This window comes from Chanos chanos, chromosome 3 (assembly GCF_902362185.1).
Source record: "Chanos chanos chromosome 3, fChaCha1.1, whole genome shotgun sequence".
Taxonomy (NCBI): domain Eukaryota; kingdom Metazoa; phylum Chordata; class Actinopteri; order Gonorynchiformes; family Chanidae; genus Chanos; species Chanos chanos.
In genome coordinates, this window is record NC_044497.1 from 23,800,235 (window position 1) to 23,819,588 (window position 19,354).

At 39.5% G+C, this 19,354-nt stretch overlaps 2 protein-coding genes across 3 annotated transcripts; one reads left to right on the forward strand and one right to left on the reverse strand.

Annotated features, from left to right (window-relative positions):
* The first annotated feature begins 528 nt into the window (after nt 1-528).
* bin2a (bridging integrator 2a) lies at nt 529-5,338 on the forward strand. The gene is made up of 12 exons (XM_030767667.1): nt 529-633; nt 1,371-1,451; nt 1,570-1,624; nt 1,803-1,897; nt 2,318-2,413; nt 2,557-2,664; nt 2,812-2,897; nt 3,028-3,103; nt 3,421-3,503; nt 3,650-3,748; nt 3,997-4,489; nt 5,294-5,338. The coding sequence occupies exons 1-12, from the start codon at nt 529-531 to the stop codon at nt 5,336-5,338; spliced, it is 1,422 nt and encodes a 473-aa protein (XP_030623527.1).
* Nucleotides 5,339-15,538: 10,200 nt separating this feature from the next.
* Nucleotides 15,539-19,341, reverse strand: dazap2 (DAZ associated protein 2). Of its 2 annotated transcripts, none has more exons than XM_030769891.1 (4): nt 19,232-19,341; nt 18,349-18,467; nt 17,778-18,026; nt 15,539-17,256 (listed from the first exon to the last, which is right to left on the reverse strand). In XM_030769891.1, exons 1-4 carry the CDS (start codon nt 19,242-19,244, stop codon nt 17,128-17,130), a joined length of 510 nt encoding a protein of 169 aa, XP_030625751.1. In that variant the 5' UTR covers nt 19,245-19,341; the 3' UTR covers nt 15,539-17,127. The 2 variants fall into 2 exon arrangements, with proteins under 2 accessions (XP_030625751.1, XP_030625750.1); XM_030769890.1 differs by having other exon boundaries at nt 17,778-18,029.
* Nucleotides 19,342-19,354: the final 13 nt, after the last annotated feature.

Below are 19,354 nucleotides of genomic sequence, written 5' to 3' on the forward strand. Positions count from 1 at the left end.
CAAAGTTCACCTCATCCATACTGGTTAGAGGGAGTGGCTACGACTGGAGCTTTAGAGTCGCAATGACTTGTGGTAAACGGAGTTTGTGATAGATCCTCTTTCATAAGGATGGGATCACACAGGGGCCTTGTTCTACTGTTATTTTATAACTACATTAATGCATTTGTTGTGTGGTTTGTGTCACATGTTTGAAGACTGTATATAAGTAAGCAGCCTCTAAATGAGCAAATCCAAGTAAAGACAGCTGGATTTGACTTATCATTACAGTATTAAGTTCCCTGTTTCTCTCTCTCCATATCACATAACAAGTGTGTATAGGGCCTTGACCCAAATAGAAATAGATAAGTGCTTTTCTTTTTTATGATGATCATAAAAGAAAAGCAGAACAAATAGAGATGGTAGACACGCATGCTGATATTAGAGTAACTTCACAGATATCTTACACTTTTTGGCTTCTGTGGGAGCAGGAACACAAGATTGGATCAGAGTGCCTGACAAAGAGGACGCCAGAGGAAGACACAGAGAAACATGGCAGAGAAGAAGATCAGTGCAAACTCGAGCGAGAGCCCAAAAGGAGGAGCTGGTGTCTTTGCTAAGCGGGTTCAGAGACAGTTCAGCAGGGCTCAGGAGAGGGTAGGTGACTAAAGTCCTGAAGATCAAAACGCTGCCATTTCCCTCAGCAGTGCCAGCATGAGAACAGTTTAGTGAGATGTCTTGCAGGCAAATGTCTCAGAGTTCAACACCTTTAAAATATTTTTAATAATTTACATGGAATGTACAGTTCATCAATGTCTTATTCTATATCTAAAATTTTCCTGACTGAAGTAGCTGGTCAAGAGGTAGAAAAGATATGGGGTAGCCAGTGCCATTGTGTAGTGGTAATTAAATAGGGTGGAACTCAGATACATCAGACAGAATAAACACTCAGTGTCTCTATCTGACTAAGGGACACCTTGCTGGTCCAGTTATTATTGCTGTGGTACCTGACACTCATCAAAATTACCACTGACTCATCAGACAGATGCTGTCTCTGGTCAAAGTCCATGTTTGAAAACTGTGTTGGTTAGAGCCCTCAGGTTATGCCATAAACATGTTCCCTGGAATCTGTACAGATTAATTGTGATTCACAATCAAAATGGATAAGACAGTGTAGAATTGTGGAAAGAATTATATCAGAAAATCTGACTGAGTTTCTTATTGCACTCCCACCCCCCATTTCTGTATAAACTACTGCTCAGTGAATAGCTGATTTAGTATAATGTTGCATAGTGTTGAATAGTGTTGTGTGTTTCTTTAGGCCCCTGAGATTACATGAGTCTAACCAGTCTGCAGGAGAGTAATAAAATCTGAACAATGTGTTCCTGATGCAGGTCCTGCAGCGGATTGGTAAGAGTTCAGAGACCAGAGATGCTGAGTTTGAACGGATGGTACAAGACCTCCAAGATCAACAGGTCCTTTCCACAAATATAACTGCATTGTAATGAATATTAAGTTTAAGTATTACTTTTTTTTAAAGTCTAAAGTTTTCCTTTCACTCCCCCTCATGAGTTTTGGTCTTGGTCTGTGTAGGGTGACGGGCATCGAATATACAAGGACCTCAAAGCATATGTAAATGCTGTCAAAGGTTTGTTTTCTCAAAGCATTCCTTTAAATGTTATTATTATTGTTGTTGTTGTTGTAGCAGTAGTGGTGGTGGTAGCTGTGGTCTATGGTAGTTAAAGTAAACAGAATAAGTTTCTTTTTCTTCCTGAACCATGTCCTTAATCATACCAAACCTGGCCATGCATTTCTTTGTTTTTCAGTGATGAGAGATGCCTCGAGCCGTTTGTTCCAGTCTCTGTTTGATGCTTATGAGTCTGACTGGGATGGGGAAAATGATTTGGGAGCCATTGTGGAGGTGAGAGGTGCAGGTCTGCATTTTCTCTGAGACAAACCTATGCTCACTGGAGCAAAATCTCAAACAAAGGTTTTCAGTATGAAGGCTGCATGTTTTCAGTTTCTGCATTTTAATTTCTCTAAGAAGCCAGACATTTTTTTTAGCAAACTTAAAACAGTTTGTGATTAGTTTACAAGTTTCAGAGCTGGAGAGTCCTTTTGGATTGTGTTTGTGTGTAATTCTTTCATCTTTCAAACCTGAGGTGTTGTTTTGCTCATTGCCCCTACATAACCTTCTGTTAAACCACACACACACACACACACACACACACACACACACACACACAAACACACACGGACATGGGATTCAGCTGTGTGTTGCCCTCTGAGTTTACATTTGCTAAGTCATTTAGCCCAATTGCACTGCCACACTGTGTTACAGGGGGAAGAACTTCTGTGGAGTGATTATGAGGCAAAGCTTCTGGACCAGGCCCTGCGGACCATGGAGTCCTATATGTCTCAGTTCCCTGACATCAGGGTAATGCCAACATCTGCTAAATGCAGGACATATCATATCTAAAGCATGGCCAAGGACATACCAATTATTCTGCCTTTGTCTCCGCCTGTGCCTCATAACTTGGTGTAATTGTCTTCAGTCTACTCAGTTTCTGTATTCTGCAGGAAAAAGTGGCAAAGCGAGGGAGGAAGCTTGTGGATTATGATTCCTCTCGTCACCACTTGGGGGCACTGCAGAACGCCAAAAAGAGAGATGACATAAAAATATCCAAGGTCTTGTCAGAGGGCTTTGTGCATGCTTTTGCAATGCAAATACAGTAACATTAACACAGTATTTATTTGGACTAGCCTTCCAAACTCAGGAACAATACTGGATTATTACAGTACTCAACCGTTATAACTGTTATGATGTTTATACAGGCAGAAGAAGAAATGAAAGAAGCCAAGAGTGTGTTTGAAAATTTGAATCATGAGCTGAAAGAGGAACTCCCTACTCTATTTGACAGGTGGGAGAACACACTACCATAACAACCTGAAGAAACTGACCTTAGGCTGGGGTCAGGGTTATCTGTAATTATTCGGCTATCTGTAATTATGTTTGAATATAAAACTTTGTTTTTGTTTTCCTCTTAAAAGTCGCATTGGCTGCTATGTGACAGTCTTTCAGGCCATTGCTGGTTTAAGGGATATCTTCTACAAAGAAATGAACACGGTAAACCTCACCTTACTACTTACATGGTGCTGGTACACACTTATTGCCAATTATTGCCACATTACATCTGTTCCTAGAGACAAAGTTTTTTAAAACACCTAATGTGTATGATGAATTAGAATTAAACCATAATATCTCATATTCTGGTCAAAAAGCTTGTAGGAAATTCAGTCAAAAGTAACAAGCAAAGGTAATTAGCATCCTGACCATGCTGATCTTTGGCTGATCTTTGTTCCTTTCATAAAAAAAGTCAGTTGAAAAGGTTTTGGCTCATTCATGTGAACTGACCTTATCTGGATTTTGACTGTGCCTCTCAGCTAAATCAAGACTTACAGAGTGTGATGACTGATTTGAAGACTCAACATCCAGACAAGGTGTTTGTGGTAAAGGCTTTTAACCGGTAGGTGTCTTAAACATTCATTATCTCTGGTGTTTTAGCTTGGCCATCCACTACGGAATACAGCCAGGGCCTTGAGTCTTTGGTCACTTTTTGTTGGGCAAATAACACACAACATCACATCCAGTGTATTTTCACCCTATACACAGCACCGGATCTTTGAAGAGACGATCTCTGAGGTCACCCAGATCATGGATGAACAGCCTGTCTGACTTCACTTTGCCTTACAGTCCCACATCAACCCTTAAGTAAGGTTTAGACTCAGAAACCCAATGCCCTATGCTAAAGGGCAATTTTATTAAAATAATGGTACTTAAAGCTAAAAGCTCAGCATCAGATCATTACTAATGTTTGCAATTTTGAATTTGAGCAGTTGAGTTTTGTGATTAAACACATACAAATGAATCTATTTATGAAACATAAAGAGAATATAGGATAGAAAAATCTACACTTAAATATGTAGAAGTGCCAGACATGGGTATTTGTACCATGACAGGAGAGAGCATTCGTCCAGCTTCAGATCAGACAGGTACTCTTATGAGTTCCAGAGGGGCCTTTCTCCTGGCTCCCACAGGTCTCAGGTCGTAGAGGAGCCCATGGTCGGAGAGAGGGACATCAGCTCCACCAGCAACCTTCCTGTGACAGAGGAGACCTCACCTGCCACTGAGTCAGAGGTGAGTGATTCTGCTGCTGGAGCACCCAGAGGCTCTGGGGAGGAGACACCAGTGGATGAAGGGAAGGAGAAAAAAGAGTGGGAAGGGGAGCCACCATCCACTGAGGGAGAGAGAGAGGAGGATGCTTCCTCTCCTAAGGCAGAGGCTGAGGCAGACACTCTGCAAACAGGTGTGAATAACTCAGAAACCCCCAACCGCAAGGATCCCATCAACCTTAACAGCACTGGCTCACATACAGAGGACACCAAAGACTCTGGATGTGATGGCCTGGAGAATGGCACCGCAGACACAGAACATTCTGGAGTGCTAAGCACAGTAAGTCATTGAGATGCATGATGCCAAAGCACACAAAGTGGTTTTGAATTACTTATGACCAATAGTAAAGCACATCACATCAGGTACAGAACAGGCAAAACATTTAGAACCATTCCATATTGTGTGGTTTGCTGCTATTACTGTATTTAAAGGGGAAATTCACCAGTTTATCATCTCTTCTTGCTTTACAACAGCTGTGTAGATGAGAGTTTGGTGCATTCCACTGGTTGTGAGAGCTAAGGTTAAAGATGCTTCAGGAAACAGCAGGAGGTTTTTTGATTCTTTGCCAAAATCATCCAGTCAGTCATTTCATTGTCAGTCAAAACACAAGATGACATGATGAGATGCAATGTGTGTTTAAAGTATATATACTTTATATATGTGGTATGGCTTAAAACTGTTCCATCTGCTGTGAGATCAACAGCAGTAATCTCATGGACTGAATCGTGTTACTTGGCGTACACTGTTTATAAATATGTGAAGTCGACACAAAATGAGGGACATGACTATTCTGACAGACATGACATACATGCTTTCAGTTTTAGAAGCCAATGTTAGACTTTTGAAACAAACAGAATGCACCAAACTCGTAATCTATGGAATTGTTTTCGACCATCAACTCAGTAGAGAAAAGAATGGAAACCTTTTGTGCACCTTTTGCTGCAAATGATGTAAGAAAACAACAAAAGAGTGTCTATGCGAGACAGGCTCACCCAGTCTTGATTATTGTGTGTGGTATTGATCTCTTAAAATGAAGATTTCATTGAAATGTCTCAGTGTATTTGTTGTGTGTCTGATTCTAAGGGTGTGGCCAAAAGGGACTGTGTAGTGAAGGAGGAGACAGTTTGAGCTGGATGACAAACTTCCAGACTTCAGTAAGTTTAGAAGAAGGTCAGTGTAGACAGATTTACATTTTTCATATTTTGAAAAGACTTGATAAACACAACTGTCTTTATTCACAGTGTGTGTGGAGGCAGAGTGGACTGAGGACGTGCAAGTCAAGGACCATCACAGAAGACAATACGAAAGGCTTTCTACACTACACTGGATTTTCCTATGTTTTATACATATTAAATAAACTATGTCTAAGGCCTTACAATTGTTATTTGAGGCATAATTTAAAGATTAGTTTCTTACCTATAGGCCTAACTGTATTTCATACAATCAGTAATGGTGTAGTAGAAGTTCTTTAAAATCAAAATTTTCCTGATACAAAATGTTTAGTTCAAGTTTCAAACAAATTAACTGAAAATCAGTGGTGAACACTAACTTTGCTGGAAGGTTATTTTTTACGTTGCACTGCTCGGCATGTGTGTCAGTTATGTCGAAGTGAAAGTCAAGTTACGTTTAGAGGTTACTATCGCAATGAACTGCTTTAATATCTATGTTTAATCAACATGAAAAATAAAAATATTTTAAATCATCAACAGGCAATGATTTAATCGGTAAAGAAACTGCTATCATGAATAAATATGCCCCTTAAAAGTGTGATTAAAGTAATATTTAATCTTTTATCTGTGTCACTCTTATTTGAAAAGTTGCTTTTTCAGCGTAACTGCATTTCCCTGTTTGTGATCTATGACGTCAGTGTCATATGAGAAGTTAAAGTTTCAAAAAATGTGGTATTTGGCCGCACGCCCTGTTGCCTGCGGCAGTACTTTCATTAAGTAGGAGACCTCTTTACTCTTTGCGGGAGCACCAACGATAGGGATCACATGCACGCGCACAGATTGGAGAGTTGAGACGGCGTGCCTGGTGTGGCGTAGAGGTGACTTCACACTTGTCAACCTTTGCTTCAAAAAAGAGTCTCTCTTTCAGAAAGTTAGGGATCTTAATTTACTGGAGGTCTCCGTAAAGATATTTATTGGATTCCATATCGCGGAGATAAGAAGTTTCGTGCCGCAGCTTCAAACTCAAGCAAGTAAGTTACGTTTTGTAGCCTAAAAGTTTTACTCGTTATTCTGATTAGCCTAATTTAGCTCTCAGGGATTTATAACTGTTAGCGAAATCAGCTGGTAGTTATCTCGGCCGAAAGACATTTTCTTTAAAGCGCCTCGACAAAGAGATTTTCGTTTCCAGCTGAAAGTTTCGTTTACATTTATCTGCTCTAACTACAACTACAAAACATGCGACAGTATTTCCTTGTTTTTGAAAGGACTGATCTAGCAGCAGAACAAAGGTTGCTAGCATCTAAGTCTTTTCAACATCGTTTGTGTTCATAAATGAAGAGCAGAAAACCGCTGTTTAAAAAAATACCTTTTTTTAAGTCTCGGTATGATTGTGGAAAGTCATGGTAGTTTTCAGGAAGTGAGCAGTTTGTCATAGTACACTTGACTGTTCTAGTGTGAAGGCTATAAAAGCTGACCGAGCCACTGATGTTATAAGTAAAACAAATAACTCTTTTCGGCACACCTTTTATGGAAGATCAGTCTCAATGTAGACCACACCTCATTCTTTCTTTCTTTCCCTCTCTCCTCCAGAACTAACACACCTAATTCAGCTCGGCACATCAGCGAGCTCTTGAGGAGTTATCTCCAAAAACGGCAGTAGTCTTTCTGTGTTTAGGTAGGATTTGACCCGAACTGAAATCTATACGGCCTTTGTCTGCAGTCCAGTTGTTTTTCTGACAATAGAAATAAAGAGGTTTCTCCAGAAAACCCTCACACAGAACTAAAGATTTTTTTTTGTGATCTCTTTTAATGAGTGCATGTTCTCTACACTCTGCAGTTTGACCCATGTCCCTCAGTATGTTTACTGTGTCACCCAGCAATGGTAAGTAGTGAAAGGCTGGATGCTCTTACTCTTTGTATTATGTTGATGCATAAATTATGTTAAACAATCTCAGACCTTTAGGCTTTTGTTTCACTCACAACATCACCGAGTGCAACTCTCTTTCTTCTTAGTCTTTTTCTGTGTTACCTTTACTGTCTCTCTGTCACCTGTTGCTATGTACTATGAGGAGTTGATAAAATTCTTTACGTAGCATAGCTAAGTAAAACATAGTTTAGCATAGCATAGCTTGATTTGTAAACAGTGTTAGGTTTTTTTCTACTTTGTGCTGTTTCAGTTTGAGTAGCTCATAATCTGATTATCAGTGAAGCAACACTGAGCTAATTCCTTGTGTTAGGAAACCTTGCAATTCCTCAGGTCCATTCTGCTTCTGCTATCTTAACTGACTGGTTATGCAGCGTCATGTCATTTTAATTTTTATGTTTCTTTCACAGTCACAGGAATGGTGTCAACAACAGCCATCCCTGTGCACACAGACTCAGCTGTCATTGCTGGTAATGAATAACTTTGTGATCTTACAGAAATCTTACTCAAAAGGCTCTTTTACAACGGTTTTATTCTGTAGGTTTGTGTTTTACCTAGTTTGACCCAGTCATCCAGTCCTTCTTGAGGAGGACGGATTGAATGTAAGACTTCTTTTGCCTTGTTTGACATGGTAGTAGTTTAGTGTCATAAGGTAGGGATTGGACCTTGTTATACATTGCTGCTTAAAGGAATAATCCACTGCTTTAGCAATTTTTTTTCTTCATATCTACTGTGCCATACATCAGTGCACATACAGTATGCCTGAAGAACTCCCCTTCATAGCCGTGTTTCTGAAAGATTTGTGGCAGATTTGTTGTGTTAGCTGTAGCTTCTTCTCTCTCTCCAGTAATGTCATTGTTTACTTTTAATACATCAGCACCTCCAGGACGGTTTTACCCAAGAGAATGGTGAAAGTTTGTAAAACAGTGGACGTGTGTATGGGTATTTTCATAGTTCAGTTTTTCGTGTCCGTTTTTCAGTGGTGGTTATCCTTGTGCTGCTGACCCTGGCTGGATTCGGGTTCTTATTGTACCGCTACTTGTGCCATGACAAAGGTGCATACCGGACCACAGGGGAACCAGCACCAGGAGAGGACATGGACCAGGTGTATAACGACACTGTGGAACCCATCAATAAGAAGGAGTACTTCATCTGAGCCTTACAAGGACTCAACACAGACTTGCCTGAGCAAGGTCAGATGTGTTAGGAAATCTATGAGTCTGTATAGAGAAATATCAATTTTGGGGAGAAAGAGAAATGGGCCAAGCTGAGGCCTTGTGGAGGTGTTTCACTACACGGAGGTGAGTTTATCTGCAGAGCATACTGTGTGTCTTACACAGTCATTTAAATGGATGATGCCTTGAGAGCAAACTGCTCGGCCCAGAGATTGGTCTCAAGGCATCATGGAACTTGGGAGTCTCTTATTCTTCTCCAGAGAGCTAAAGATGGCACTTCTGGGGAATACAGTTTCCAAACAAAATTGATAAAGCTGTTTTTTTTGTTGTTGTTGTTGTTTGTTTGTTTCCCTGCTGTTGGTAAACTGTGTCCCTTTTTATACTGAATAAGTGATAAACTGAAATGTGTTTTTACGAGAGGGAAAGAAATGAGCTCTGTACATTTGAGACATAATGAGACATCACTTATGATGTATAGAGCAGTGTCCACACATTTAGCTTTTAGTTATTTTAAAAAATGATTCTAACAGCATTGGTGGACAGGCAGGGTCAGGCTGTGAAGTGAGCAGTGGTTCCATAGTCTCGTGACTGTGTAAAGACAGATCTGATGGGTCAATGAGGCCACTGTACCGTGATCCCTCGCATCACATGCAAAACTGACAGATCTTAGATCAGTTTTCCTGATTTGTAAACAACTGAGCATCCTAATGAACAGGACACTACAAATCTTCCCAGATCTGATGCCTCATGAATGAGAATGTCTGAGTTTTAGAGAAAATAACAGGTTTGTGATGATTTGCCCCCAGAACACACTGAAACTGACATGGGGCTCATCTTTTTTTAGCCTTTTCTTTTAATGTGTAGGATATGACACACATTATTTATTGCTACATTGCTTTTTTTTATTTTGCAAGATATTTACAAGGATTTTTTACAGTTGTTTACAGTTGTTTTTGCATGCTAATCAGTCAGAAGTTATGTGGGGATTTGGTTTTTGAAGTCTGACACTCTTGTTACTATTGAACACTGTTTCAATTAAAAAAAAAAAAAGCCAAGGGTAAAAACTTGTAGTTTGTTTTAATTATGACTAACTGTACACTCTGCATTCCTCAGGTGGATGTTATTTTCTCAGATGTGACAAACCTGAAACAAATCACAATCAGCAATATGTGCCAATAAAAGATACCAAACTCAGAGACATAAGCTACCAATGATTTACTCTTCACTGTAATTCCCATATAAATCTGAATATGTCTTACTTCTTTCTGTGTTGTCTTTTTTTCTACACACCCTTTACTTGAAATCATGAATGATCTCTGGTAGACATAGTAACTCGCTCCACTCGCATGTCACTGTTCGTCAACCTACGTCACCTACATGTTCATTATACATGCGTTTGTAACATAGACTGTTGCTGAAATGTGACCGGCAAGTTTCAGATTTGTCCAGTAAAATACAATTTTGCTGGACACCGGACCAGCAAGAGAAAATCCCAGCGGAACCCTTGCTTGCTAACTAATGGAAGTAGACCTTATCAAATGAAGAAGTCAGGTATGCTAGGGAGGACACATGTGAGTCCTTTATGGGACCATCTAGAATTTGTGAAAGTGGCATAAGCAAATGCATGGTAAGTTAAGGTAACAGCATCTGTGGCATAGTTTTTAAAGGGGGACAATTCCATAAATCTCAGAGTTATGTGTACAAGAGTACACATTATTCATGGAAAAAGATCATGACAGAGCTTGAGTGACCAACAAATTGTGTTCTTGCCCTATATGTGTATTTACAGGCTTTCAGTCTGAAACAAATGTATCGCATATGTTAAGTTCAGTCTTAAAACGTTGAAGTCTTCAATGATAAGCAGTGATTTTTCACACTGCACTAATCCTTGACAATTTTTGTCCTTAACTAAAATTATTAAAACTAAAACTGAAACTATAATAAACTAAAACAAAATAGAAGTGAGTCCATGAAATAACAAATAAACTGAAACTAATGAAACCACTGGTGAAACTAAAACTAAACAGAAATTCAGATTGAATACAAACATCAAAAGAAAAACGAATCTGAAAATGGAAAACTATTATAACCTTGCTAAGTTGTCTAGAGTTGGTGACTGTGTACTCACTGGAGCTACTTCTGGCTTGCAGGTGACAGATGTGGAACCTGGAGTGACTTTCTGTTGCTAGAGCCCATCAGTGACAAAGACTGACAAGTCATATGTTCTGAAATCCCCTTTTGTACACCAGTGTTGTGCTGTGTCCTTATTGGCCTGTTTGTGGCTTGTGTGTTAGCTCACCTGGTTCTTTCCAGTCTCTCGTGACCTCTCTCACCTCTGAGCTGATTTTTCCCATAAGACAAATCCTGGACATCTCTGTTTATAGCACCACCCTCAGTAAAGCATAAGCTGTGTCATGCATGAAGAGCACTGTAGAGCATCTGTTTCTGAGATACTGGGAACAGTGCACAGTGACCATCATACTACACTCAGTCACTCATGTCTTTCATTTCATGTATTATAATGTCACAAGTCCACAAGTTCACACTGTCTGCGTGAACTGTCTCATTTTGAGAACACATAGTGTACCTAATAAAGTGGCCACCGAAGGTATTTTGCCTTCTCTAAATGGAGGGACAATGTTTATCAAAGGTGTTTTTGTGTGTAGATTGACGTCTCAAATCATTCAAGTGAATATGTGTGCACACAGTTGGACTCTGTTCCAGTATTCTTTCTTAAAAGTTTACCTTATACCAAGGTACACAAAGCTGGAATGCACACCTTTGGATTCAGGCAAATCCCAAAACAAAGGATGTGCACCTAAGACTGATTGATTTAACAAAACTGTGTCAAATAGAAAACCCACAATGTGTTGAGTGATGAGGAGAAAAGTATTACACAATTATTTAGAAACAAATTACTGCACAAGTATCTATTCAAATGTCCAAAATATACTTTATTCCTAATGTATTCCTAATATATATATGGGTCATTTCATGTCAAATCAGACATAATCCAGGAAAGCGGTTGCAGCTCTGTCACAGATTTTCTTGAAAATTTGTCTACATAATGTTTGGGTCCCAAAACTAACACCTGTAAAATATTTTTGTTCAATTCCAATGTTTTTTATATTTTTTGGCCCTTGATATTTTTTAATTTTTGCACTCCCAAACACTCCTTATGTGGGAGGCCATGTTTGGGCAGTAATATCTTGAAAAGTATTATTCCCAGCCTCACCAAACTTTGTAGGATGGAAGACAAACATGTTCTCAGTATGACTGAGCCATTAAAAGTTTGTACTGCAAGCCTATTGATTTTCTATAAGGTCCTAGATGTGGAAAAAAGTGCAAAATTCCTAAACATGAGTGATAATTAGGGTATTATAAACCCATTTTTTGCACCCATATGGTATCAATCTTTATTTTTTCTTTTCTTTAAATATTGTGCTAATATTTGAGGTCTCTACCACCAATGGACATGAAGTTATTAAGAATAAATCAAGGCATGGTAGCATTTTTCAGTCATTTTCATAGGACCAAAAATGGTATGTGGCATAGGAACATGAAAATGTATGTGGAAATAACTTAATGTATGGTCATTTAATGTACAAAGTGCTGATGTCCTTCCAGGTTCCTTTCAAAGATAAATACACACAGTTAAAGGCATTGTTTTACCTCTAAGAAAAAAGCATCCATAATGAAGAAGCAGAGTCTTCCTTTATTACATCTACTTATGTGTGTCCCAGCCTCTGAAATATTGATTGGAGTAAAGAAAAACATGTTTTCTATAGGCTCATTTTACTATAGGTCATTAATGCAAGCTATATTCTTGCCTATCAGGGCCTCATTATAGAAAAAGGCATTAACTCTGATAGATGCTATATTCAGTGGAGTGGTTAAACTTTATATCCCATATTTGAAAAAGAATAAGATACTCAATAAAAAAAATCAAATAACTGTATTGAAAATGATGTGCAGTGTAGCAAAGTCATCCATCCATTCATTCATTTTCTAAGCCGCTTAGCCTAATTAGGGCCGCAGGGGGTGCCGGAGCCAGTCCCAGTACTCATTGGGCAAAGGATACCAGTCCATTGCAGATGTCGCAAATTATGTACTAGAAATTACATGTGATGAAACTACTATCCTTTAACCATATAACTTGAACAATGGGACTGGACTGGGTACATGCTTGGTGTTTTCTTGGCAAGTGGAATCCCTATGTTCCATTATTCACTGATTGGTGGCTGGAAGTGTTCAAACACCACTGCAATATCTTCACATGAGAAGGCCATTTAGGATACTGCTTATTCCTCCTTATACCAGAGGTTTTATCAAAATATTGCACTTATTTTCAATATCCAGGACCTTACTGGAGACACAATCCCCATCTCAAATGCCCTCTATTCCAATGAACATACTGAAAACATGTTTATCCTTTATTTCTTACAATTTCTATCAAAGGAATTCAATTTTCTTAGAGATACTGAGGCGAGAAACGTAATCCCGAAATGGACGTTTTTCTGCCATAGGTAAAATATCTCTCAAATCTGTGTCTATTTTTGTATGAAGGAAAAACAGAAGGACATTGGCACTTTGTACCCTTAATAACCATACATCAAACAATTTCCATGTACATTTTTATGTTCCTACTAGCTACCCCTCATACCATTTTGGTCCTATGAAAATCACCAAAATATGCTACCACACCTTGTTTTATTCATAATATCTTCATGTCCATTGGTGGTAGAGACCTCAGATATTAGCACAAAATTAATAAAAGACTGTATTTGAAGAAACAATAATGATTGATATCATTGGTGCAAAAGTGTGGGATTGTAGTACGCTCAATTTCACTCTCGTTTAGGAATTGTTTCTCCCATGTCTAGGGCATGCAGTATAGGCTTTTAAGTCTTGGCTTCCATCCTACAAAGTTTAGTGAGGCTAGGAACAATACTTATCAAGATATTAATGCCCAAACATGGCTTTTCTGATAAGGCTACAAAATGAAATAATTTCAAGGGCTGAAAAAAATATTAAAAACAAAACAAACAAACAAACAAAAAAAAAAACAACAGAAATTTGATTTGAACAGAAATAGTTTACAGGCCTTGGTTTTGGGACCCATTCATGATATAGACAAGGTTTGAACAAAATCTGAGATGGAGCAGCAACAACCTTATCTGATTTGACATGGGATGACCCATACATACATACATGGTCAGAACCGTTATGTGGCAATAAAACAAAGTCAGCTGAGTACCTGAATGTACTGAATGACCAGGTTATGTCACAGGCATATTCCAGGACGACAACACCAAGATTTGTCAGGCTCAAATTGTGAAAGAATGGTTCAGAGAGAATGAGGAATCATTTTCATATGTGAATTGGCCACCACAGTCCTGACCTTCACCCCACTGAAAGTCTTTGGGATGTGCTGGAGAAGGCTTTACAGTAATTAAACTCTCCTGTCATCAACAAGATCTCAGCCAAAAATTAATGCAACTCTGTACAGAAATAAATGTTGTGACATTGTATGAGGTTGTCGAAACAATGCCATGGCAAATGCGTGCTGTAATCAAAGCTAAAGGTGGTCCAGTGTACGTGTTTCACTTTTTTTTGGCCAGGCAGTGTATATATATGTGTGTATGTATAAACGCACACCACACACACACACACACACAAATATATATATTTATATATAAAGGAGTGAATTTACTCCTCAAATGCATTGATCATAGACCATTAAATGTTGCAAAAATTAAGGTAAGAATGAAAAAAATCCTTGAACTGGAAATACCTGTACATACTTAAGCACTCTTTAGTTCTCAGTGCAAAAGGTTGGCGGGTGTTTGCCGACATGGACAATTTCACCATAGTGCTGAAGTGTTTAACCTATCATATCAGTTTATTTATGTCATCTTGTTTAAAAAACAAAACAAAAAACAAGCAAACATACGAACAAAAAAACCCTCAAAAGGCAATGGTGAGCCCATGTGACATTAACAGTGAAGCAGTTGAGCCGTATAATGTGTCTTCAGCAGTGAAAGATCAGAGTTAGTGACACAATTTCTCCTCTCAGCAATGTCAGATATGAGTGGCATGGAGGATACCAGTGACAGGCAATGAGAAATTACAGAATAATGAAAAAACAGAACTGCAGCTGGACCCAGCTGTCTGACAGTTCACTGGACTGGTTTCCACACCAATGACAAACATGTCAGATCAACTGCAATGCTGGCACTGCTTCGGTTTCCTCAGGACAGAAACTTCTAGAACTGTGGCATTGGATACCCAGTGACATCACCTCACACACATGAACAAAACACCACACAGACTAGGAAAAGAAAGTACACATGAAAAATGCATATGCAAAAATGTGTGCGTGCGTGTGTGTGTGTATGTGTGATGGCAGTACAACGGTACTGTGTACCTTAAGGTCTGAAAAGAGAATAAATATTAAAAGTACTTTTAACTGTTTTTTTAACATCTATTTTCACATATTCTTAATTTCATTTAGCAACAGTGAGAACCCCGGGCTTTAATTAGGATTGGCTAGCCAAAAAAACAAACAAACCTGTAAACAGGACCAAGCTACAGATATATAACAGTTTTTTCTTCGGCAGTCAGAAGTTCCTGAGTTATACTGCTTAAGATAGAAATGAGATTGGGACAGCAGTGATGTTCAAACTACTTATTAAAGACAACTGTTGCGTGTGTGAGAAACTTCGTATCATAATCACACATCAAAATCAGTTCCTAAAGCATGTTCAATACTGTTGGTTAGATGACTGATAGGGAATTCTCCATGCGAGACTTCTTCCATAATGCTGATGTGAGAGTTTCTGTCACCGAGGGATTAACTGCCTATTAAAATTGATATTTGGGTAATGCGGACTGATGGTTCATTAGATAAGTGTTCTGTGAAATCACACAGACACCAAATTGTACTACTGACATTGTATTTGCATTTTATAAAGCATTTGTACAAAAAACAAGTTGCAAAACCCTAACATTTCGGAGTTGGTCGACAGTGCACATAAATTAATCTTTGTAGTATTCCTAAAAAAGTTACCAATGATAAATCTTTATTAAAAACAAAATTGTATTGAATAAAAGTGCAAAAAGCATGCAAAACCATCAAGATGCAATCTTATTAGATACATTTTGTTTAAGCACACACCACTATAAAAGACAGTCAGAGCAGTGGTGACCGGGACTGGGCACTGACAGCCCACTTAACAATCACTGTCCCCTAAATTTGATATGTTTCATTCATTTATTCTATTTTTTTAAACATATGTGCAGATTTAATATGAGAGATGACTTTCAAGTCACAGCAAAAGCATTTTAGTGCATTCTATTCCAGATCTTTGGTACAACCATCTCCTTGGTTATACATTTAATGTGATCACCTAAAAAAAAAAAGGTGGGGGGGTGGGGGGGGGATTAGTTGCTTGAAAGTTCAGAACACTGAAAAAAAAGAAGAACCTTATTTTGACAAACCCCTGATCTTTGTAAACAATTCTAGCACAGAGAACAAATCAGATAGGAGAAAAGAAAGGTCAGCAGACTTGTTTGAAGGAGCACTGATGCTCCACTCAACTTAAAAAAAAAAAAAAAAATCTAACGCAATTCTATGTACAGCTCTGGGTATCCAACAAGACAGGGGATTAGAACAACAAAACTGCTGAAACACCAACTAACTTTTTTCCAAACAAAGAATGAGTTTGCAACTGCCTTAAATTTCATTCATATATAAATTTCTTATTTTGTTTTTTTTTTTTTTTTTAAACTAATGGTGCCTATAAGACTTTGGCACTTAATTACATTGATATTGCCCTTAAGGTACAGTGCTCTGCCATGATTGACTCTACTAACACTTCACTCTCGTCTGTCTGTGACTATTTCACCAAATTCACATTCCTCCATACTAGGTTAGGTAAGACAACAACCCACGTTTTACCAAGGACTTTCTCATGTAAGCAATGCAGAATCTCCAGAGAAAATACCTGTGGTATGTTGACTTGGCATGGAGGTCAAACAAAGAGGGAAAATGCCAAGGGACTGAGGAGTGCATAGTGTGGCTTAGGTTAAAGCACTTCTCATGAAGGAAGACACGCAAACATTTGCCTGATGGCTCGCATGCACACAAGTCAACTGCTAAAAGGTACTGTTTTCTCAAACGGGCACTGGTGTTCTGTGGCACCAGTCCACTGCTCTGTGGAAAATTAACATTGACAAAGCAAGAGGACCTTGCATGAGCATCACTTTACCAGCAGAAAACAAATGTTCAAATGTCACCTGGAAATATATTTTATAATATTTTACCAAAAAATGCTCTGTGCTTTCTTTTCATTAAAGTGTCCCCCTCTCGAGGTAGCAGAACTCTCCACCATTGGCCTGACACTAAAGCCAGAGCGCTAGACTTCCAAACTCACAGTTCTTTTAACCAGGAGCACATCAGTAGCTGAGTACTGTACCTTGCTTTGGGCTCTACAATATTACATTCTGTTAGGTGAAGTCGACATCGTGGCACCGCCAAGCTTTGCCACGGGAAAGAAAGAATGCGCGGAGAGAGTTTGGAAGGAGTTTGGGTGACGGAGGAGAAAAGGAGGGATCAGGCCTAGGATTTTTGGGAGGAGGCATTCTTTGTTACCATATGGTATAACCCCCACCGGAGCCTCCCATGAAGAAGTTGCTCTTGCGCTGTGACATCACAACGTTAGCCCCCTGCATTGCTGCCAGTTGAGCTGCATTGGGAAGGCATCCAGGAGGAGGAGGCTACCAATCAGAGAAAAGACAGAAAAACACAAGTTACATATAAAAGTGACACAGTGAAATCATGACATTATGGGATGAGTTACTTTGTCCTTGATGTTTCCTAAATCTAAAACAAAAAACTGTCCTTTGAAAAGCGTTTTGATTCTAAAGCAGAGGTGCCAAACCCACCTCCTGGGGGGATTCTTTTCTGACTATCTGAGCTGCGTGGCTCTGGACAATCAATAGACATGTTGAGTATGACACACTGGGGCTGATACAAAATTCCACAGCGAACAAAGCTTTAAGGAAGTCTCTGTAGAAGATGACTGACAACATTTATCTCCAACAGTGTTTCCTAACCTCGGCCCAGGGAACTGAGTGGACTGCATGTTTTAGCTCCAGCCCTTCGCTAACCTGCCTGAATGAACTAAACAGGAACTCTGACAAGTTGGCTGCTGATTACTACAAAACTGAGCAGTGGGGGACATGTCTATTGCTTGATGTGAGAAGCAATGCTCTAAAGAATAAACAGGTGTACTCACAGGGATGGAGGTAGTGCTGCCAGTTCCAAACCGGGCACCAGCATCAAAAGCTCCGTCCACTACCACTGTTGAGCCAGGTGGGTAAACTGGTCCCACGGGGTAATATGCCATGGGAACATTAGGACCCACTGGGGCAACAGGCACCGTCTGTGGCATGGCCATGTACATCTGCGTGCCTGGGTAAGCGGACGACATGGGGGGCACCTGCCCGGGAGCCTGGGGAGGGTGCATGAACCTTGGCTGATAAACCTGCTGGGAGGAGAAGTAGATACAAGTGAAAGAGAGAGGCTAAAAAAATCACTAAGACCTCACTGTCTTAACATGTATATTAGAGTTAAGCATCACCATGACTGAATCAAACCTGTCAGATGCTCATGAAACCCTGAACTAGGTAAATCAGACATTGGGCTCAACTCAAAGAGAGCAGAACGCTTCATCAGAATGAATTAGAAAAATGCTGCCAGAGGCACTCCTCTTTGTGACTGTACAAACACAACACACACTAAAGATGACTGTGTGTCTATTTTACTGGAGACAAAATTCAAGAACTCAGTTAAAAAATTGCCATTACCTCAGAGTATGCAGGTGGGGCATCAGAGTAGGGGGGCACTGGGGGAGGGACCTGCATAGCTGGGGGGTACATGGGTGCTGTGCTCTGCTGAGGATACACAGGCTGTTGTGGATATGAACCTGCATAAATAAAGACAAGGAGTGGGAGATGTTTGTTATTAAGTATGCTGGTGATAGTGACCCACAGAAAACATGTAGTACATGGGAGGAGTGTTACATAAATGAATGACATCAGTCCAAAGTTTATGAACGTTCAGTCTGTTGATCTTCGTGACACTAACTGTTACGCCTGACTGATCGACAAACGGGCGAATGAAGCCACAGATATAGGCCAGAAGCAGTGCCAAAAACTAAGCACTTCTTCGCTTGGTAAAGAAATGATGTTTTCCTATGGAAAAAAAATCTTGGAAAGATCTTTCTCCATAAACCCGTTGTCCCACAGGATCATGAAAGACCGTTCACGTTATCACTTGCTTTAACGTGTAAGATACCTAGTTACGACGATCAACGTAGCAAACAATTAAGATAAAAAAGAAAAAGAAACCGTTCTCGATCGGCTGTCGGCCCTGATGGGGTCACCTTATGTATCACGTCATCGAGGGAGTAGCATTAAGTCACTACTTTAGCTAGCCATTTTTCGTTTGCTTTCGGTTCTAGGCCCTACGGAGAACATCTTAATGACTCGCAAATAATATACAAATGTACAATTTAAACTGGATGTTAATCCTAGTAATATAAACTAACTCCGGCGGTTATATAAGCAAGGTCCAAGTTAAACAGCGCTGTTTGCTAACTTCGTTAGCAAGCTAATTGTGTTATTTTTACTTGACAGCCTTATCAGTCAGACAAAAAATTTTGAAAACGGCAAGAAAACACAATCTCACCCTTGCTGTTCATGGTCCGTATGTGACGTTATAAGTGGTAAGGCTTAGGTTGTGGAACAATTTGGGCCCTTATGACACTAGACAAAAAGTTACACGATTCTACTTCCTTGTTTTCGCCGTAGT

Bases quoted from the DNA above. Each gene is read 5' to 3' on its own strand.
- bin2a (XM_030767667.1), top strand. From the start codon at position 529: ATGGCAGAGAAGAAGATCAGTGCAAACTCGAGCGAGAGCCCAAAAGGA. The intron at 1,898-2,317 runs GTGAGAGGTGCA...ACTGTGTTACAG, and splicing joins ATTTGGGAGCCATTGTGGAG to GGGGAAGAACTTCTGTGGAG. The intron at 3,749-3,996 runs GTAAGGTTTAGA...GTACCATGACAG, and splicing joins AGTCCCACATCAACCCTTAA to GAGAGAGCATTCGTCCAGCT.
- dazap2 (XM_030769890.1), bottom strand. The intron at 18,030-18,348 runs GTAATGGCAATT...TTCTCCTCCCAG, and splicing joins CCCCACCTGCATACTCTGAG to CAGGTTTATCAGCCAAGGTT. The intron at 17,257-17,777 runs GTGAGTACACCT...TCTGATTGGTAG, and splicing joins GCAGCACTACCTCCATCCCT to CCTCCTCCTCCTGGATGCCT.